Source organism: Phallusia mammillata, chromosome 3 (assembly GCF_965637545.1).
Source record: "Phallusia mammillata chromosome 3, kaPhaMamm4.hap1.1, whole genome shotgun sequence".
In the NCBI taxonomy this organism is placed as follows: Eukaryota; Metazoa; Chordata; class Ascidiacea; order Phlebobranchia; family Ascidiidae; genus Phallusia; species Phallusia mammillata.
In genome coordinates, this window is record NC_137254.1 from 29,738,711 (window position 1) to 29,757,674 (window position 18,964).

General features: G+C 37.4%; 1 protein-coding gene and 1 long non-coding RNA gene across 2 annotated transcripts; both read left to right on the plus strand.

The window, feature by feature from the left end:
• Positions 1–1,645: 1,645 nt before the first annotated feature.
• LOC145220241 (LIM and SH3 domain protein 1-like) lies at positions 1,646–11,988 on the plus strand. Its single transcript, XM_080087514.1, has 11 exons — positions 1,646–1,786; positions 6,508–6,602; positions 7,612–7,648; positions 8,221–8,267; positions 8,785–8,826; positions 8,906–8,926; positions 9,329–9,368; positions 9,457–9,497; positions 9,763–9,828; positions 10,113–10,277; positions 10,689–11,988. Exons 1-11 carry the CDS (start codon positions 1,744–1,746, stop codon positions 10,857–10,859), a joined length of 768 nt encoding a protein of 255 aa, XP_079943640.1. The 5' UTR covers positions 1,646–1,743; the 3' UTR covers positions 10,860–11,988.
• A 1,620-nt stretch (positions 11,989–13,608) lies between these two features.
• Positions 13,609–18,960, plus strand: LOC145220242 (uncharacterized). The gene is made up of 3 exons (XR_013858045.1): positions 13,609–17,385; positions 17,618–17,757; positions 18,895–18,960. It is a non-coding gene; the product is annotated as an uncharacterized LOC145220242 (long non-coding RNA).
• The last annotated feature ends 4 nt before the right edge of the window (positions 18,961–18,964 follow it).

Genomic DNA, 18,964 nt, shown 5'->3' on the forward strand with positions numbered 1-18,964 from the left:
AAAAACAAAACTGCCAGAGAGCCTGTACTTACTATAGTGGATACATTCTATGGCAAAGTTTGCTATAGCTGCCGTTATTGCCATAAAAGCAAGGATTTTAATGGAATTAGGACGAGAAACGGTTTGTATACGCAATGTTACTGTGTTTGTTAGGCAGATAAGCTTAGGTGTTTATTGGACAGAAGAACCTGACAAGCAAAAGTAACTTTATTATGTGGGTGGGTTTCGTTATTTTGGCTCCAAGTTTTCTAACATGCACTAAACCAAGCGAAATGTTAGCAGTAAATGATCGCTTCTTCGCCCAAGGGCAACATATTGAAATTTTGCTGCAAGCTTCACGGAAAACTGTTGGAAACACGATATATGACGTAATATTTTGGGTGACGTGAAGGCTTGGCTGTCGTGCGTGCATTTAGGCTCGTCTAGTTGTTATGCAGTGGCGACTCAACCGAGCAGGAAATGAGCTTAACCAAATGCTGAATCTGTGGCTTTGCAAGCTCGACTGTCATCGAACTTAATTGATGTTCGTTTCGACCGCACTGTAAACCGGCAACGCTTAACACTGCTTGCTGTCCGGTATTGTTTCTACTGTCCTTGTGGCTCGTAGTTAGATTGCGTTTGCCTGCGTGACTGTTTGAGACTTGAGAGTCAGGTTGCCAAGTTATGGACTTGCGGACCTGAGTGAAACCAGCCAACAATCAAAATTTCAGTATCGTATCTTTTTAACTTTCAGAGTAGCCTTGTGGTTTGTAGATAAAAAATGATTTACTGTTTGCCTGGTTAAGCCTTGAAATTCAGCATGGGATGCTTTTGGATCTGAACAGTTAATATTGTGTTAGACCAGTGGTTCTTAACCGGTGGGAAATTTCCCACTAGTGGGAAATTTAATGTTTTCGGAGGGAAATTGTGTAAGCTTTCAAAGAGCGGACTCGGGCACGAGGGTCAAATCCGGCTTTGAATTAACCGTTGAAAGTTACTAAGATTGATTTCATCAAGGTTTACAAGGCACATTCAAATCTGTTACATCACAGAGCAGACTGAACCATTCAGGACTTTGCTATTGTGCGCGAACAAAGGCCCTTCCTTTGTTGATTGTGATGCAATAAATGACTAATGCAAGCAGAGCAGACTCTTTAGTCTTTAGTATTTCCAAAAAGTTTAATTTCAGCAAAAAGGTTAAGAACCACTGTGTTAGACTGTGAGACCAGTTGAGACATGAAAGTCAACTTATATTGTAGTTACAATCTTCAGAGAAGCATTATTCGTCAGACTAAACTTGGCAAGTGGTTGAATTAAAATTGAATATATTATAGTGTTAGTTTAAAAATATTTAAAGTGTTTACGTCAGAACTTTGCTCCGGCATTTTAGATTTTCTGTTTTGTTCTTTGTCTGGGATTTTGAACGTTAATTTCGTGTTTTTGAAGTTACGTCATTTGTAATACAACAGGCTTTCATAATCACAAACGTTTGTTGTTGTTTTGTCATGTTTTGTTATGAAATTCCCTGTAACATGAGCGGGTACATGAAAAGGTTACATCTTAATACACGTGTAAACACTTACAAATACGTGTAAGCATTGCCAATATGTTATACGTTATTTGGTGATGTCGAGCATAATACCAGTATACATTGTGTATTGGAATCTCTAACGACTGTTTGCTTGTCCACAGGTCGTATGTTTAAATTTAGGGTGGAGATATATTAGCACTTTGTATTGATACAAGACTTGCCACTACAGCAAGATGAATCCACCATGCGCAAAGTGTAAGAAGATCGTATATCCTGGTAAGTTGTGTTCTGTTCCATCTTCAAGATAAATCACTTTTGATACATTTCAGCACAAAGGTGGGCAACCTTTTTGCATGCGCGGACTAAGTAGTAGTGATATATTGTGGAGGTGGGCCGCAACGATGCTCATGCAATAGCATAAGAGTGTAGGCAAGCTCAGCTTTGAATCGTATTTGTACTATGTGAATATGTACAATTTCCAAGTGAGCTATATAGTACTTGATTGCTTATGTAGGTTTGCTAGGGATAATAGGTTTTGTTTATATAGGTTTGCCAATCAGGCCCACCCACACTACAAACTTACCACTCTATGTCTCAGTTCCAATGCAAGTCGTAGGTTGCCCACCCTTGTTTATCAATATTGCGTCTTACATCGTATCTAGCTGTTTAGTATTGGAATGTGTGGTTCACTTTAACGTGGGGCCTGAATGGGAGGTCACATAAGCTTCTTTCTAAATACGAATCTTGCCCGAGTGAACACTGTTGTTGCAACGATAAGTTATCACACAAACCAACCTAAACTTCAGTGTCAGTTAGCTTTCGTTTTAGATGTATTTATTTTGCTGCGATAACACGTAATACATGAGTGTTTACCAAACTAACATAAACTGCACACAGCATCAAAAAGGGCGGTGAATAATCTGTCAATTAAAAGCTTTCATACATTTGATTGGTCCAACCTAAAAGGGTGGTGATTAATTTGTCAATCAAACGTTTTTACACTTTTGGTTGGTCCATGTCACTTTAGTTTAACTGTTGAGTTTAAGTACGTCTTTATGTCTCCGATTCTGCGCCTAATTCCTTACACAGATCAAGTTTAGAGCTACTCTGTAGCACTTTAGGGCATTGGTTACAGGTTTTTGTTTGTTTTTCTTGCCACAAAAAGCTCCAGGCCACATCGGGTCTGTTTGACTTTCTACCCGCGGTGGAATGCGCCGGTTTTATCTGGGACGGTGTTAGGCAAACATTCGTCTTCCATCGTAAATATATCACAGGAAATCAAAGTGATGTTTGCAATGTAAAAAGTGCGCGAAACTATGCTGTGTTTAGCAAACGATAAGATCATAAAGCAAGGCTTTTTGATTTTAGTTTGTAAGCTACTGCCAATTGTACCGCCACTTTACCTTTTACCTGTTGATTTGCGGCTTTAACATTAACCAATTCCCCATTTCGTTACAAACGCGCTGATAATATCGAAAAAAACAATTATTTGTTTCTTTAAAATATGTTATCAGTTCCTTATTCAAATAGAATAAAGTTTTACTGATATTTTAGTACATTTACGAGGTGTTTATGGTTTGTGTACAATAAATTAACGTGCCATATATTCCGGTTAAAGCCGTCAGCATACAATGTTAGTTTAAACGATAGGTGTTGAATATTTCATCGTATGTTGTAAATATTCAGGCCTAGTTCGCCTGTTTGACCTGTAATTCACACCGTTGTTTACTACCATACATCAACGTCATCCTGCTAATTAGAACCGGACGTTTAATGGGAAGTCTCTACGTAATACGCTTTATATATATATAACATCTGCGTGTTTCTTTTAACGAGAGTTCAAAACTGTTTTTAATTATCAAGTATTGAATAAAATTCGCACTGCAGTGGGTGCAAGATAGTGACAAGAGAATAGAGATAAGTCGTATTGTTTAGTTTAGCCATGTAACGGCATTCCAGTTGGGAGCATTTTGTTGGGAGTAATTAGCAAAAAAGCCTACCTCACCTATTCTGTTCGATGCCACAATTCGACATAAACCACAGAGGAAAAATTTTGCATGACCTTTACTTTTCAACAAATGTTAAATAAATGGTTTTAGCCATATAGGTGGTATTGACAAATGGCCACATATTAATGTCTACGAGTACACCATAATAGATAGACGGTATAAACCTGATTTTTTGTAATACAAGAACACCGACCAGGACGGTGTCACGTGGGAGAATGTTCTTTTATGTTCCCGTTTAACAAACAATACAAGAAATGGTTTTAAGCCACATCAAGTGTCATTGCCAAATAGTTAATGGGGCCATCATACGAACGTCATAAGCATGCCACTGTAGACAGATTTTTTTATTTAAATCGAATCACACTAACATCATGTCGGTGATGTTTATGTTTTGAAAATTGATTATTGTCTGTGAGTTGTCTGTTTGCATGGGAAACTGTGGTGAGTGAATGACACGTGTCTAGAAAACAGTGTATGGTAATTACCCTTACTCTGTCCATGCTATCCGTGGGACACGTACCAAAGTGTCTAGCCCATGTCGGGTTTAGTTTCAGTTTAGTAAAGGATGTCCGACACCGGTCTATTTAACTTAAGCAATAGGCATGTTTCCTATGCCTGAATTTCATATCACAAGGGAATGATTTATGAACAACAGCCACGAACGGTCATGTTTCGTTATCAAGCAAGTGCGTGTCCTATTTTTGGCAACTGTCCGTTATAAATCATACGATATACCCAAGGGTAAATATACAGGGTATCTGATATCTACGGTCGCTTTGCGATTCATGTTTTGCCAAAACAAAACGCGGCTTCTTGGATTGAATGTGTTTTTGGGTCGGAAGTGTTTGATGTCGAGACGGATGGGTTTAATTGAATCCCTCCTTTGCGTTTTGAAAGTCAACCTTATGGCATGATAAGTGGTGGTTTAATCGCACGAAATAGCTTGCTGTATCTGGTATTGTAATTTAGTGGACAATCTCATCAGTATGTTTTTGTTTTACAATGATAAAGAAAACGCCTTTTTGCCCTACTTCACGCTACAAGTTTATATTTACCTGCTAATGACAATAGCAAATGTAGAAATATTGTAATGTTTTATCCCGGGGTAAGAACTTGTATTTTAGTCACAAAATCCTAAAAATAAACTGTTTTACATGGGAAAACAAATTTGTTTCTACCTTATGTTGGTAAGCTTGTTTTGAATGACAAAAAAAAACAATATCACAATATGATTTCCAGCCTTTTGTGCTTTCATGACTTTGGAAACATTTGTAAACATTTCAGCACTACCGAACGATGATTTTCTCCATACACTTTCTTATCTATTTACAACTTGTAAGCAACTTGCTGGCCCGCATTGCACGACTTATCTTAGCATATAACGGCACAGTAGATATGTTAAGTTGCAACATGGTTTCTGCGGGTTGTATTTAGTCTGCTATAGGAACAGATTGCGTAATGTTTTTTGCGTTGGTGGGAACAACAGCGAATATTAAAACGTTGTCACAAAAATTTAATAATGTGGTTGCAAATTAACTCCTGTATTTTTTCGGTGATAATTGTGTTTTTGCACACGCATACTCCAAAACTCAGTGTACGAAACCGCAGATCAAAAAGAATCAACTGTTATACGATGTTTTCAGAGTTCTGCACAAAATGTATTCACTATTTACAAGCCTTGTGCAGGTCTTTGGCAGTGCTGGATTAACCATTAGGCAAAGTAGGCACGTGCCTACAGGCCAGTCAAAAATCCAGGCCACTTTAAAATCAGAAAATCCAGGCCACTTAAAAAATACTCGCGCAAAAGTTGTTATTTAGTTAGGCATATGACCAAGTTTTTGCACGGTACCTAGTGTTATAGTTGCAACAACGATCTTTCTGACAATGATTTGGCAACACTGTTAATTCTAATTTTTTAGTTTGCAACCCTGATTTTCGGGCCACTTATAAAATGTGCCTACAGGCCAGCAGACCCTTAATCCGGCACTGGTCTTTGGTGTATTTACTTTTCCAATTTGTGTCTGGAGTTTCAAAAACTAAAACTTTTTTGGTATGTCATAGTTAAAATAAAAGAGAAAAGGCAATTTCATGCTAGATGAGTGTACATATTTTGATACTAGAACAGTAGACTTTTACGCGCTGATAAAAATTTTCAATCTACATGCAAAATTGTTAAAAACGGCGCCGAGTTAAGTTTCAATTTCCTGTGGTTGTGTTATAACCCTTGCAAGTATGAGTTGTTTGCCCTGGCAAGCTTTCGCTCTTACTGTTATTGTGAGTTGTGACCTCGAGGCACTTTCTTAATCCGTTACCAACCATTCAAACAAGACTTTGTTAGTCTTGCTCCAATAAATTTCTGGGACAAACCAGGTCATTGAGTTATCTCTTTGGAAAGTGGTGAGCTTTCTTTGTGCAGCTGCATTGAATGACTTTAAATTGTTTAAGCAACAATATGATTAAACAACGGATAAAAAATTGTCATACACATGAACTTTGAACAAAATGACTTTTCCGTATCTTGATTAAAAGATTGTTTTGTTCATGGTTGGCTTGCCTTAGTACAACAAATCATCGCTTTCTGCTTTTTCAAGCTATGCTTTGTGGTTTCGAACTCATGCCTTGTATTTAGTTCGTACTCCTGTAAAGTTTTATTTAAGATTACTCATTGCAATACTCGTGATGGGACCAATCGAGCGTTTTGTAACCAAGGACATGGCACAAGTACAGTCCGAATATTAAGACTTCTTTGCAGTTTCAGTTCGCCATGCTAAAACTGCAAAACGGCCAACAAAAACATTACAGTTTAAGAAATATAAGCGTTACAGCAACTTTGATAAACAATCTATGCATCCAGTCTGTTTCCAACAACACCCATAAGGAGAATCTACATAGAACAGTTTGCAGAAATCGTTTAATTTAACAAACTGCTGTGATGTGACGTTAAAGGTATTTCATCACTCTGTAAATTTGTTTTCTTGTTGTTTTCAGTCGAAAAGCTGGTTTGCTTGGACAAGACGTGGCACAAAGCTTGTTTCCGATGCCAAGCTTGTGAACTGAAGCTCACTGTCAAGACTTACAAGGGGGTAAGTTCAATTAAAAGTTTGTTTGGCTGTAGCTAAAATACACCACAACTGTAATAAACAAATGTAATGTTTAACCTACATATTGCTTACCTGATAATCTTGTTGGTACTACATTGAATTCATTAAACCTACAAACAGATATACAGTAAATCTCGGTTAAAACAGGCCCATTTAGACCAACAAAATTTTCTGGATCAACCGATGTCGACTAATTTAAGTCTTACCAGTTTACAAACTATTTGTACCTCCAGTTTTGTCCGAATTAAGCGAATATCGTGTTTAACCGAGGTTTGCTATATATGAAAAACATGCTCCGAATCATTTTCTATTTGAATAAGAAACTAATAATATTAGGTGTCAATACGAAATGAAGATTAATTGTTTTGTGTACCGATGTAAGATACCGAGTCACATTTACCCTGTTTCTATTGATACAAGATGTCAATAATACTCTTTGACAAGTTCTAACAACATTTTCATTCTGAAGCTAAAACGTATGGTGACACATAAACGTGGACTTCACAGTAACATATGCATAAGGTTATCTAACGTTTCAAAAACCTTGGCAAGTAAAATTTAATGTAGAACACTTAACAATGCGTGGCGATGTTGATACAATATATCGTTTTTTATTGCTGTGAAAGCCCCATGTTTTGGGAGTTCGTTGTGAGCTATATTGGTATGAAGCTACTCGCCTGTAAGTGGCCCATAAGAGTACCCGACTATAAGTAGAAATATAGGTGAAGAGCTCTTGTCCTTGTTAATATGGGCCACGACTGAATGGGTTTGCACTAATTCGTCTGTTTGGAAGTTAAGTTTATGCTTTAAGCCACAGCTGCCACCTTGACAAGTCGACTTCTATTATTTTAACCAACCAACAACATACACTTTTATTGTGTTGCCAAAAATGATAATACACAGTAAGAAAAGCTATAGTCAGTGGATTTAGATCATTTTTGATATTGTACCTTGCATTTTGTTATTCCTAACCCGTTTTTTTACATTTCAGTACAACAAGCTTCCCTACTGCGTTGTTCATTACCCAAGTAAGTACACTTTATAGTGATAACGTTACCTGTGGTCACATGTGGTTCAGTAGGTTAATCATCCGTAACGTTTAGGCCTTATTTGTGTTGGAATGTAACCCTTATTTTCCTCACTTGCTGCACACTTGCAATATATCTTTCTTGTACTTTTAAACTTATTCGGCAAAGAAATTTAGTTCAAGTTAAAGGGGACACAAATTGTCGTGGTCTGTTTCTTTTTCTTTTTTTTTCTGCCTGGCGCTGGTTTCTTTCACCGATTTTGTCAAGAAGGAGTATTTAAACCTTTGTAAATTTTCAAAAAATGGTAGCAAATACAAACTAAATATGTCAAGTAGGCGAAATTGATATACTCTATGCAAATTTTTTGACTGATTCTGTTACTTTAATATATTTTCCTTTCTCAGTTATGGTAGTTGGTTGTCTGTAGTTGATTCTCCTAAAAATTGTTCTTGGATGCCCTAATATTTTACCAACAATCCCCTGAATATGAAATGTAAAAAAACGAATCCACTTACCTATTTGTTAATACATTATGACTGAATGCTAAATAATGCTGATGTTTGTAATTTTAGCTACGAAGTATACTCAAGTTGCCGACACACCGGAAGCCAAACGCCTGGTAAGTATTTTATGTACAGCGATAAAACATTGTTTGCTTTTTATTTTTAACTGACTCCAACCCATATTTAAAGAAATTTTTAAAATTTCAAACAGCCTTCATAGTTGGTTTTTCTACACATTTTCGTATGTAAAACTATTTTGGCTTGTTTACTTTATTGTTTGTGCTTGTAATACAAAACTGATGCAAGTGCGTCGATATATAATCTACTCTTAAAATACTTTATATTAAAAAAACTGCTGGACTCCTGCGTACCATTAGAAAAAGACTAAGATTATTTTTGACTGAGAATAATCGGACTTAATCTGTTTCCCGCCAAAATATCAGATTACGTATCTACGACGTTACGCTTTAACGATTCCCGTGACGTACGCAGTGGGCAACGCCTTGACCTGCGTCATAGCTCACTAGCATCATCAAGTGGCGGTTTTCATACAGATTTTTACTTTCAAACGCCAAATAAGCGTTCATGCACCCACGCTAAAAACCTCTATGTGAACGTTTTTTCATTGTTCAGGCACAACAACAAAAGAACCAGTCCGAAGCAGTATACAGAAAAGTAAGTTACTTTTTGTAGCAAATAAGGTTTTTTTAAACTAAACTGACAAGATTTTTTGACGTTTATGTTTGTTTTACAGGACAAGGAAAAGGCGTTGTCGGTGAGATTACATTTTTGCACGCAGAAGTTGACTTAAAAAGACGTATTTTGCTTCCCCCAAAATCAGGGGTTGGCAACCTTTTTTGCACTGCGGACCGTTTTGGAAATTGAAATTTTTTTGTGGACCGGACTTACTACAAATATTTAGTGATAAAAACGCGTAAATTAGTTTATCATCCTCGGGATAAATGGCAAAATGTTTTAAAGCATTTAAAATGAAAACTATACAGCCCGATGACGAACTTCTCGCGGGCCGGTACCGGGCCCGGCGGTTGTGGTCGGCCCAGCGGTTGCCGACCACTGTCCTAAATCATAAACGTAAACTTGTATTAAGGAAACAAATAATAACGTGCAAATCTGTTGACACGAAATGGCAAAGTAACAAAACATGTTTTTCTTCCAGGGATTTACTCCGGTAGCAGACAGTGTTTCAGTACGACAAGGTAAGTCCAATACAATATAATTAAAACTTTAAATATATTTATTATGTTAAGCTGCATGGTACAATAAACAATTTATTATTTGTTTCAGCTGCCAATGCGTACAAGCTTTCTTCTACTGTAGGATACCAGGTAAGCAAACTGCAAAATTTTGATCCGTTTTACCAGAAAACTTCAAGTCTAAACTTTATTTGCTATTTAATCTCGCACTAACTTATTCGGTATCTGTTTTGTTTCAAATCGGTTTAGTCTTGTTCAATTAAAACTGTATTGCTTGAAAAAACCTCATATTTCTTCGGTCTTTCTTTTGCTCAAAGCTAAATCTTTGTGCTGAAAATCTACAATTTGTTGCTTTACGTAAAATGTTGATCGACTTTGATCAAAATCTTTTTCACAGACTGCTCCCCATGAAGTCGGGCATGAAGGGCGCCCTCTACCGGAGAATATCGTGAACCGCCAACAGGTAGAGTATAGCAATAGGTTATAGGCATGGGTGGGATTCAACCGGTTCGCACCGGTTCTACAGAACCATCTCAAGAAATTTTATGAGATCAGCGAACCGGTTAGCATTACTGGTTACTGTCAATGAACTTTTTGTAACAGAACCGGCTGAAAAGTATGACTTTTGTGATAGGACCGGCTGAGAAAAAATTTGAATCCCACCACTGGTTATAGGCATTTGACTTCACTTTCGAAGACATCTGTCTTTAAGTATTGGTTGTTCACAACAAACATTTTTTTGTGCAGCCACAAACCCAGCAACAGGTCCATCAGCCGCCACCACAATCATATCAGCCCCCTCCACAGACTCACCAGCCCCCAGCACAGACCTATCAGCCCCCAACCCCGACATACCAACCACCGCCCCAGCCACAAGCGCCACCACCCCAGCAGCAGCAGCCATCCAAACCGGTAAGTTTACAAACAAAAACAGGCTTGTCAATGCTTTTCTACTTCTGACGCTAAAAGCAAGGTTTCAAGTATGATGAAACCAGTTACAAAAACAATTCAAGCTTTTCACAAACTGCTTTATTTACCCAAAGCAAAGTAAAAAAGTCATTTTTTGGCCTGGTAGACTGTAGAAACACAAACAAGATGGTCAATACTTTGCAGCTTAAGTAAGCTACGTCTGCTACAATTATTCATATAACTTTGTATATTTTGCCACGTTTATTTTCCTACCTGATTTATAGCCCCATTCTTTAATAGCAGTTCAAGGTGTTCTTGAGGCTTCCAGCTTGTCATAAAAGCAAGTTACGAAGACTCTTTTACAAATTGCTTCATTTACCTAAAGCAAAATAAATACGAAAGCATTTTTTGTAGGTGTACAGAGCTTTGTTTGAATACACGGCTGCTGATGACGATGAGATCTCATTTTCGGAAGGCGACAAGATAGGAGACGTTAATATAATAGACGAAGGCTGGATGGAAGGCCGGAATCTCCGCACCGGACAGTTTGGCATGTTGCCAAGCAATTACGTGGAGAGGGCGTGAATTGGGCGTGGTCGAGCTTAGCAACCCGCCAAATACGCATAACACATCAGGGAAACTATACCTGGTGTTCATGCCCATTTGTCTAATGTCGGCCCTTGTATAAAAACTATATCAACATGTATATTCGAAGGCAACTGGCAAAATTGCAAGACTGTAAATTCCGATTTTAGGAATTCATATCATTCTGAATCTACTTATTTTTGTTTCCTGATGCCTGGTTCGATTGTGAAAACCCTTTTTAAAGCTCCACACTCATATCATGTGTACTTGCAGTCACTTCTACCCACCTTGTAAATTGGGTGTATGTTGCAAAACCGGTGAACAATAAGTTGTAGCGCCCAAACTAACAAAACCGATTTCGTTTATTGTGTATGTGGTCTCCTAACACCAGTGTTTTATTTCTGTGTTATGAAAAGTGTTTTACCATCAGTCCCCATTCGATGCATGACAACGCCGTTCTGAGTAGTTTACTGAAAAGTCTTAAACCGTTTGCCAGAAAAAGGATTCCCTTAGAACTTGGAGTCTTAAATCTGTGCAATGTGTTCAGCGGTATGGGCTGTGTGAATGATAATCATTTTAGGCCCTATTAATTGCTACTTCCAATAGACGAAGTGGGAATAGCATATCAAATTTTTTTGCTTCTTTGGCCAAAAGCATAACTTAACAGGCTTGTACAATGTTAACTGGTACCTACATGTGTATTATATAATCAGCCTATTAACAACACTTGCTTCGTTCTAACTAACGTGTATATTTTCGCCTAACTACCCTTGTGTAGGTCTGTCTGCAAATTTGCTGCACATTTATACTCTTGTAAATATGTTCTCGTGTCCGTACATTATTGTATAAAAAGCTGCAGTGAAAAACGTTTGCGTCGTTGCATCCATTCCCATTAATCGCAATGTGTTTAGCATTTTCGTGCAAACGCAATATGAACATGTATTGCTTATGGCCAGTTAAATTTGAATAGTAGAAACTACAGTTCATATTATCTCGTAAGTTATATTTTGTCCCACGCCACTGGCGGATTGAAGGATGTGCTTACTGGACTACAGCACACCATTAAGGGTACACCGGTCCATTAGTTGTTTTTGCGATAGTTTTTGAAATATACATATATATGATGGGGTACCTTTCAAAGTTTCAGCCAGGGGTCCTACACATCTCTATTCGGTTCCTACCAAACCAGAATCAAGTTTAGTGTTTTTTGCCTTTTCCTGCTCATCCAATAGCATGAGTATTATGTGTTGAACATAAGAGTCAATTGTAGCTGGATTAACCACAACAAGAAAGCTAGTCACAAAAATATTTTACTCTTTTCTTTTCAAGAAGATATTTACCCCTTAACGGATTTGTGATGACTAATTGGCCACATGCTTAACTGGCCTATTTTGTAAGCTTTCTGTAGTAATTGACCATACAGTTTTAGACGAGCTAGTTGCTTCCATGAAAGGTACGTGCAAAGGGAAAGGTGTAATGTAAAAATCCAATCGTGTGTTCTGATAATAATTAATTATAATTTAAAATCATGCGGTACTGATAGAACCGGGTAACATTAAATACTTTATATTTTAAACAATTTGTATCATATTTTAATCATAAACATGATGATTAAACTACTTTTCAAGTCCGTGCATAGTGTTCCTTGTATCATATTATTACTATAAAACAGATATTCTCCGTTACAACTTTAAAAAATGTTTAACAAAGCACTATACTTTGCCAAATTCATAATAATATTCCCCGAAATGCACGAAACGGTGTGAATGCAAGTGTTTTTTGTTTTCCCGCCTTTGTTTACTCAAGTTTAGTGACGTATGTCGTCGTTGGCACGGTACTCATGCTCCCCAAATGCAAAAACTCAAAGCTAGGTTATGAACGATCTTCGTTTAGGCAACCGAGACCAAAATGTACAAATTGTGATTTTTATTTTGACAAAAGTGTCTTTGGGACTTACGTAACTATGCTATGTAACAAGACTTTGTTGTAAAACAGTGCTTGAGTTTGTTACATGTGTTTCCATTCTCACATGTGTGCCGTGTTATTTTATTGCCACAAAAGGATACTGGGATACGGCTGTAATGACTAATTTTAACAGAGTTTTGTTGTTATTTTATGTAGATTAGCTATTTAGGCATGGTTTGCTGAGTAGCATTGTTGCATTGTTATTTACCTCATTTGGTAACCACAGAGATTTGTGAAACAACTGCAAAACGTTTTCCAGTGGAAATCTTTCTCTGTCTTCACTCAAGATTGCAACTACCTAATGCCTAATGTTACAAAGGTATATCAAAGTTCTTTTTCAAAACATTTGCATTTACTCTTAAAAGTTTGTGATTTAAACATTACAAATAAAAGCACATGTAATATATATACACATATAATATTCTTTACATAGGTGACAACAAATATGAAAGTTACAACCAGGAAATGGTGATATGATACCAACACGACAGAGAGTATTATGTCAAAATTGTGATGGTTTCAATTCATGTTATGATTGTACATACTGACAGGTAATTAGCAGTAAAACGGTTATATGTATATATCATGTATGATATATGTGTATGTATATACATATATTATTCTTTACATAGGTGACAACAAAGGAAAAAGTTAAAACCAGAAAAAGGTGATATGATACCAACATGACATTGAATCTTATGTCAAAAATGTGATGTCCAAGCACTTTCAATTCAACTCATGAATGTACTTACTGACAGGTAATTCACAGCTGTTAATCTTTTGTTTCATGGTAACATATCTATTTAAACCTAGGTATGCTACAAAGCTATTGCTTGGCTTAAGGTTATCCAACTCGGAGCAAAGAGTTACTCTGTTAAATATGAGAAACATTATAAAACACCTTATGTATTTATTTAATTTGCAGAGTGGTGTTAAGTCAAACCTTGTTGTTATAACTCAACTCTATTTACCATATCAAATAAATGGATAGATTTTATTTCTTTTTACGATTGTGTGGACCATTGGTCGTGGTTCTATGGTTCAAGAGCTGTATTCACCAAACAAGCAAACCAAAAGCTAACATGCCTGTGTAGCTGGGTCGAGTTGTTATATAGGGTCTTGCCACAAAGTGTTATATTTCTTGAGCAAGATTATATTTTTCTTTTGTTTGGTTGTAACATTTTTTCTTTGAATGTTTAAATTGATTTCAACCTTTTTTCACAAATATTCAAATTGTGCCCAATGTATGAATTGAAAACCCATGGTCTTTCTATCCAAAATATTTGTTAGGTGGCGATATGCAGTCATTGTTGGCTCATGTGAGTCATTTTTGCTCAGGGGGAGTGTGCTAAATGGTTGTGTGTGGGTTTTTAGCTTGCTTGGAAATTCTCTTGCAAATTCAAAGGTTTTCTAATCTTGATTTTAGACATGTGGTTCCTCTTTAAAAAACAATGTTGATCAATACAGTTATATGACGTAGGTTTTGTATGATAACTTTCCAAAATATATGATAACAGAAACTTGTACACAGTGGCTTGCCTTAGACTTACTTAATAGTATAAAAGCACTTTTCTTTGCTTTAAAATTGACATACGTTTAATAATTCAAGCTGTTTTTTATCATCAAGGCACATGTAATTTTTCAACTGTGTTTTATCTTTGGATCTTTAAGACTAACACATGTTGTATAATAATTATGAGTGTTTTATTATCAACGTAAACCGGTGGTAACAGATGTTGGCCTTGTGTCTCTGCTTGTAGTTAATGATGATTGATACAGTGGCGGGTATGGCACTGGACAGCATAATTACAGTGCTCGGCAGACGCGAATTCGCTGTAATTGTCCTCACATAATTATGGTAACAATGGCCAACGGCTCCTGGCCGACGCCTTGCTCACAAATGTTTGTAAATAAGGGATTTTATGGCGTCAGGTGCCTTTGTAGATGCGAACGTTTCGTTTGTCAACACTTACACGCGCCACAACATGATAAATGCATTTTAACCTGACGTATTTATTTTGTGTACACGCTGCAATGACATCAGAGTTGATATATGATGTCTTGCCCTTCAAACTGACTCAACATAGACAGCACTTGTGGCATTTAAAAAAACCTGAACTTGAACGTTGTTCATATTTAGTCAATATTAGCGTCAATTGTCATTACTGACAGAGCCAAACTTTTTTTAGCGTAATCTTGTTTTACAAAAATAGCTCTTGCCGCAATTTTAAAGACTCTGTTGTGCGAAATAAACTAAACTTAAACGCTGTGTAAATACGCGCCAATATACTTCACAGTGGAAGATTTTGACATTGACTTTCATCCAGTATTACAAAACATTATCTCCTTGTAAGATATAAAGGGCTTGCATACTTGTGACGAAGGTCACATAAACTCGGTGTTTTGTGTAAAGCAACCGCATGGCTTTAAACGGTTTTAAAGTGCAAATTAAATTAGAGAGATTGCGCAACTGTTGTGGGCAAATTATTCAAGCCAGCTTACAAAAGCGGTTCCAACTATTTACATAAGCCGTTGGTCTAGACCGCTAAATTGCGGCATTTAACGCGTTTTATTTATGTGCAAGTGCTATAAAAACGATCTTAATCTGCACATAGGGTTGTTTTGAACCTTTTACCGACCGAGCGGTGAAAACGTCCCGGCTTAAAAATGGGGCAAACTACTGTTTTTGACCAAAACAAATCCGCCTAAATCATCAGCACTTTGCAACAAATCGAAGCACGCTAGGATTTGGGCTTTGGATTTCAGTTTTGAGAACGTTCGGTGGTGTAAAGTATCGACTAATTTTCTCACCCAGCGCCCTCGTGGTGCAATATAATAAGCCCACACACACTTTGATCCATTGTTGTTTTTCGTTTTCCATTCATTTTGCAGCAAAGCGTTGTCTGTCTGTATATTTTTCTGTTGGTAAATAGCGTTTAAATTTCGGCAAAATGTTTTGCATACTCTATGGGCGCCAAATAATTAATGAATTACACATTACTCTTGTTGTATTTAGATAAATTGTAATTGAAATGTTCAAATTTGTTAATGACATTATTGTTTACAGTAACGTCCAACATATGCCGCAGATCTGCACTAAAAAACTAAATTTCTGGGGTGAAGGTATTAATCTCCCATCCTAAAACAAAAATCATGAACTAAACAAACAACATTTTCTTTCTATTTTAATGCATCTAATGCTTACTTTGTGTTTTGTTGGTAAAATTCTTTAATCTTGCAACATATTTGCACACACCTATGACGCCTTTTGAACATTATGAAAAACGACTCATACACATTGTGAGTTGGAACCACGTAGGTGAACACCACAACAGTTTACCGTCATTGCGACTATTGGTTCAGAGTTAACGAGCCTGAAAATGAGTTTGTGCATCTTCTATTTACCATCGGCGCCCGGTAATACTCTTTTCATGGTTGACAACAACGCGCTGAGCTAATTTTTGACGGTTTTCCACCACATTCAATTTGACTGTTGTGGGGTTGTAGGTTTTCGTGTTTGTTCTAAATACTGTTTTACTTTTTAATCAATTTGTCTTTAAAGTGGATTTGCTAAGAGGTTTAAGAACGGTTGTGGGGTAGTTTGCTAAATTAAACTATTTCTAGCAAAGCAAAACCTATCATTCGTGAATCCCTTTTTCTTATTTTTTTTTCTACTTGTACCACCACGGTGGAGTGAGTTAAAAATTGATATTAGACCTCATTTTTGCCACGTTAGTGCTGTAACACAAGATTCGGTAAACTTTTTTGCACAGTGGAAACAACAAATGTTCAACAATGAATTTTGTTTACAAGTTCTTACAATCTCGGTTCTTGAACCTTAAGGACCGGTGGTTGCCGACCACTGCTGTCAAACAATGCTTTAGTTATATTAGTTGCTGCAGTAATAAATTAAAGTATTAACCATGTGAAGCATGTAAGTTTAAGCTTCAGTTTGCTATACATGCAATGAGAGCGATGTGCTCGATTTTTTTCTCTTTCTGGATAAACTGTCAAATGTGCGTCAAGGTACGATACGTTGTCTGTTAATTTGTCGCTCTGCTGTAACTTTAGCGCCCGATATCGGCTTTGAAAACACTCCAAGGTGCCACAAGCTGATAGGCATCGTTTTCCGGCGGCATTAGCAGGCCGTCGAGTGTAATAGCTCCATAATATTATGTCATACGATTCTGTGCAAGTCATATCCACCGTCATGACGCCCTTTATCGCTTGTAAGCGAATACGGTAATATCAGCGAATGGGCGAGGGCAAATTGGTTAGGGTCTGGCCCGGGGCAGCTGCCCATACAATAACCTATCTCAGCTTTCGAGTTCTTCCCTAAAGTGCTTCTTTAGATCTTCGGCTTCACGTATTGTCGTCCACTGCTTTGCTCCCAGCGATGCAGCTTGGTAAGGCTAAATTTTTTGGCCCGCTTTTTAACGATTGTAACGTGATCCTAGGAAATAAGACAACGAGGGTGTAATGGTGCCATTGGCCATGATAAGAGGTGATCGCCGGTGTAAAGTCGATCTAACTTACTGATTGTATCGCAGAGAAATTGCTTGTAAGTCGTTTCTTTGAAGTTATACTGTCGTTTAAATCCTATTCGCTTTGTTATGGCGAGGAAGCTTTATGTTGCCTCGCTAGTAAAGAGCATTATGAAATTTAATACCGTGCACGTTTTAATGCAGCAAGCCGCCGCCATCGAAGGTATCTTGTTGGGGTAGTTTGTTTCATTCGTTTCTGTTGGAACAGTGACCCCAACCTTTTGGTAGAACATTTTTTTGTATTTGTAGGTCAAGGTTGCGGATCCCTGCGTTAATTTGTTTCTGAAGTCTTGTTCAGAAACTCGATTTGAATATTTACTATCACGGAAGCCCTGTAACCATATTACGGGTCTCTATCGATTACACAAAACTGGAATTTCTTCTGTCAAGTATGTAGCCAATTTATACATATATACTACGTCCTATTTAGTGATAAACCATCTATGTTGCCATACTTACCACAGTGTAAATGGGTCACCTAATTTCAATTGGGTTCCAATATTTGCCTGGCATTTACAAATACGCGAAAAACAAGCAACCGCCACCACATACCACTTCTCTGGTCGAAGCATTTTACATTAGGCCAACTTTAGTCCATGTTAGGTATCGGTCACTTTGCATAACAACACTATTGTATTACATTAAACCAGTGGTTCTCAAACATTTTTGATCGCGACCCAAATCTGAGTTTTATGAATATCTCACGACCCAAGCCTCAAACATCAAAAAATTTAAATATTATTATTAACGAGACGAACTGCAATTTCGAGGCCACGTCGTCGCCGCATAGGAGTCTGCCCATGTCTAAATGGCTGCGGCTTAACGAGGTCGATTCGTTTGACAACACTGCATTACAAAACACACATTGTGGCTTTGCAGCACCATAATCATTGATAGAAGTGAATCCCAAATCTAAGAAGTTTCCTTGTATGAATACTTATTAATTCTTAAACGCTAACTGTTACATCTCCACGTCTAGTTTCGCAAGATTACCTTGTCCTATTATTCCCCGTGCTATGACGTTACAATCGTTATGTGCGTAACAGTAAAATTGGAAGGCTATTGTCGGTATGTTGTAATGATTGGTTCATTTACTGTACAACGTGTCGAGTGAGGTGACTTTACTACTACATTAAGAAATTTCGTTTGTGTTTACTTGATACAGTAATAGTTCGTTTGGGCAGAATTGAATCACTACAGCGCGACCCATTTTTTGACCCTGCGCGACCCATGTTTGGGTCGCGACCCATACTTTGAGAACCACTGCATTAAACAAACTGTTGCATATTTCCCAGACCGTTTCTGTGTTATGCCCCAGCTTATACAGTTACCTCGAAGCTAATGGTAAACATTTGTGCTTAGCTTGACACAACAGCACGATTGTGTTGCCTTAAACAGGCGTTTGCATATTTTTCCGGTCTCATGTTGTTCCCAAACTTCTATATCTACCTCCAAGCCTAAGTTATACTGACATGATACAACAGTTATTGTATGTTACGCAAACATAACGCTCTTATGTTTTTCAGCCTTTGCTCTGTTGACATGGCTTTGCAATTTGCAACGGGGCTTCCTTTTGTTGTTATGCTGTCGCTGATA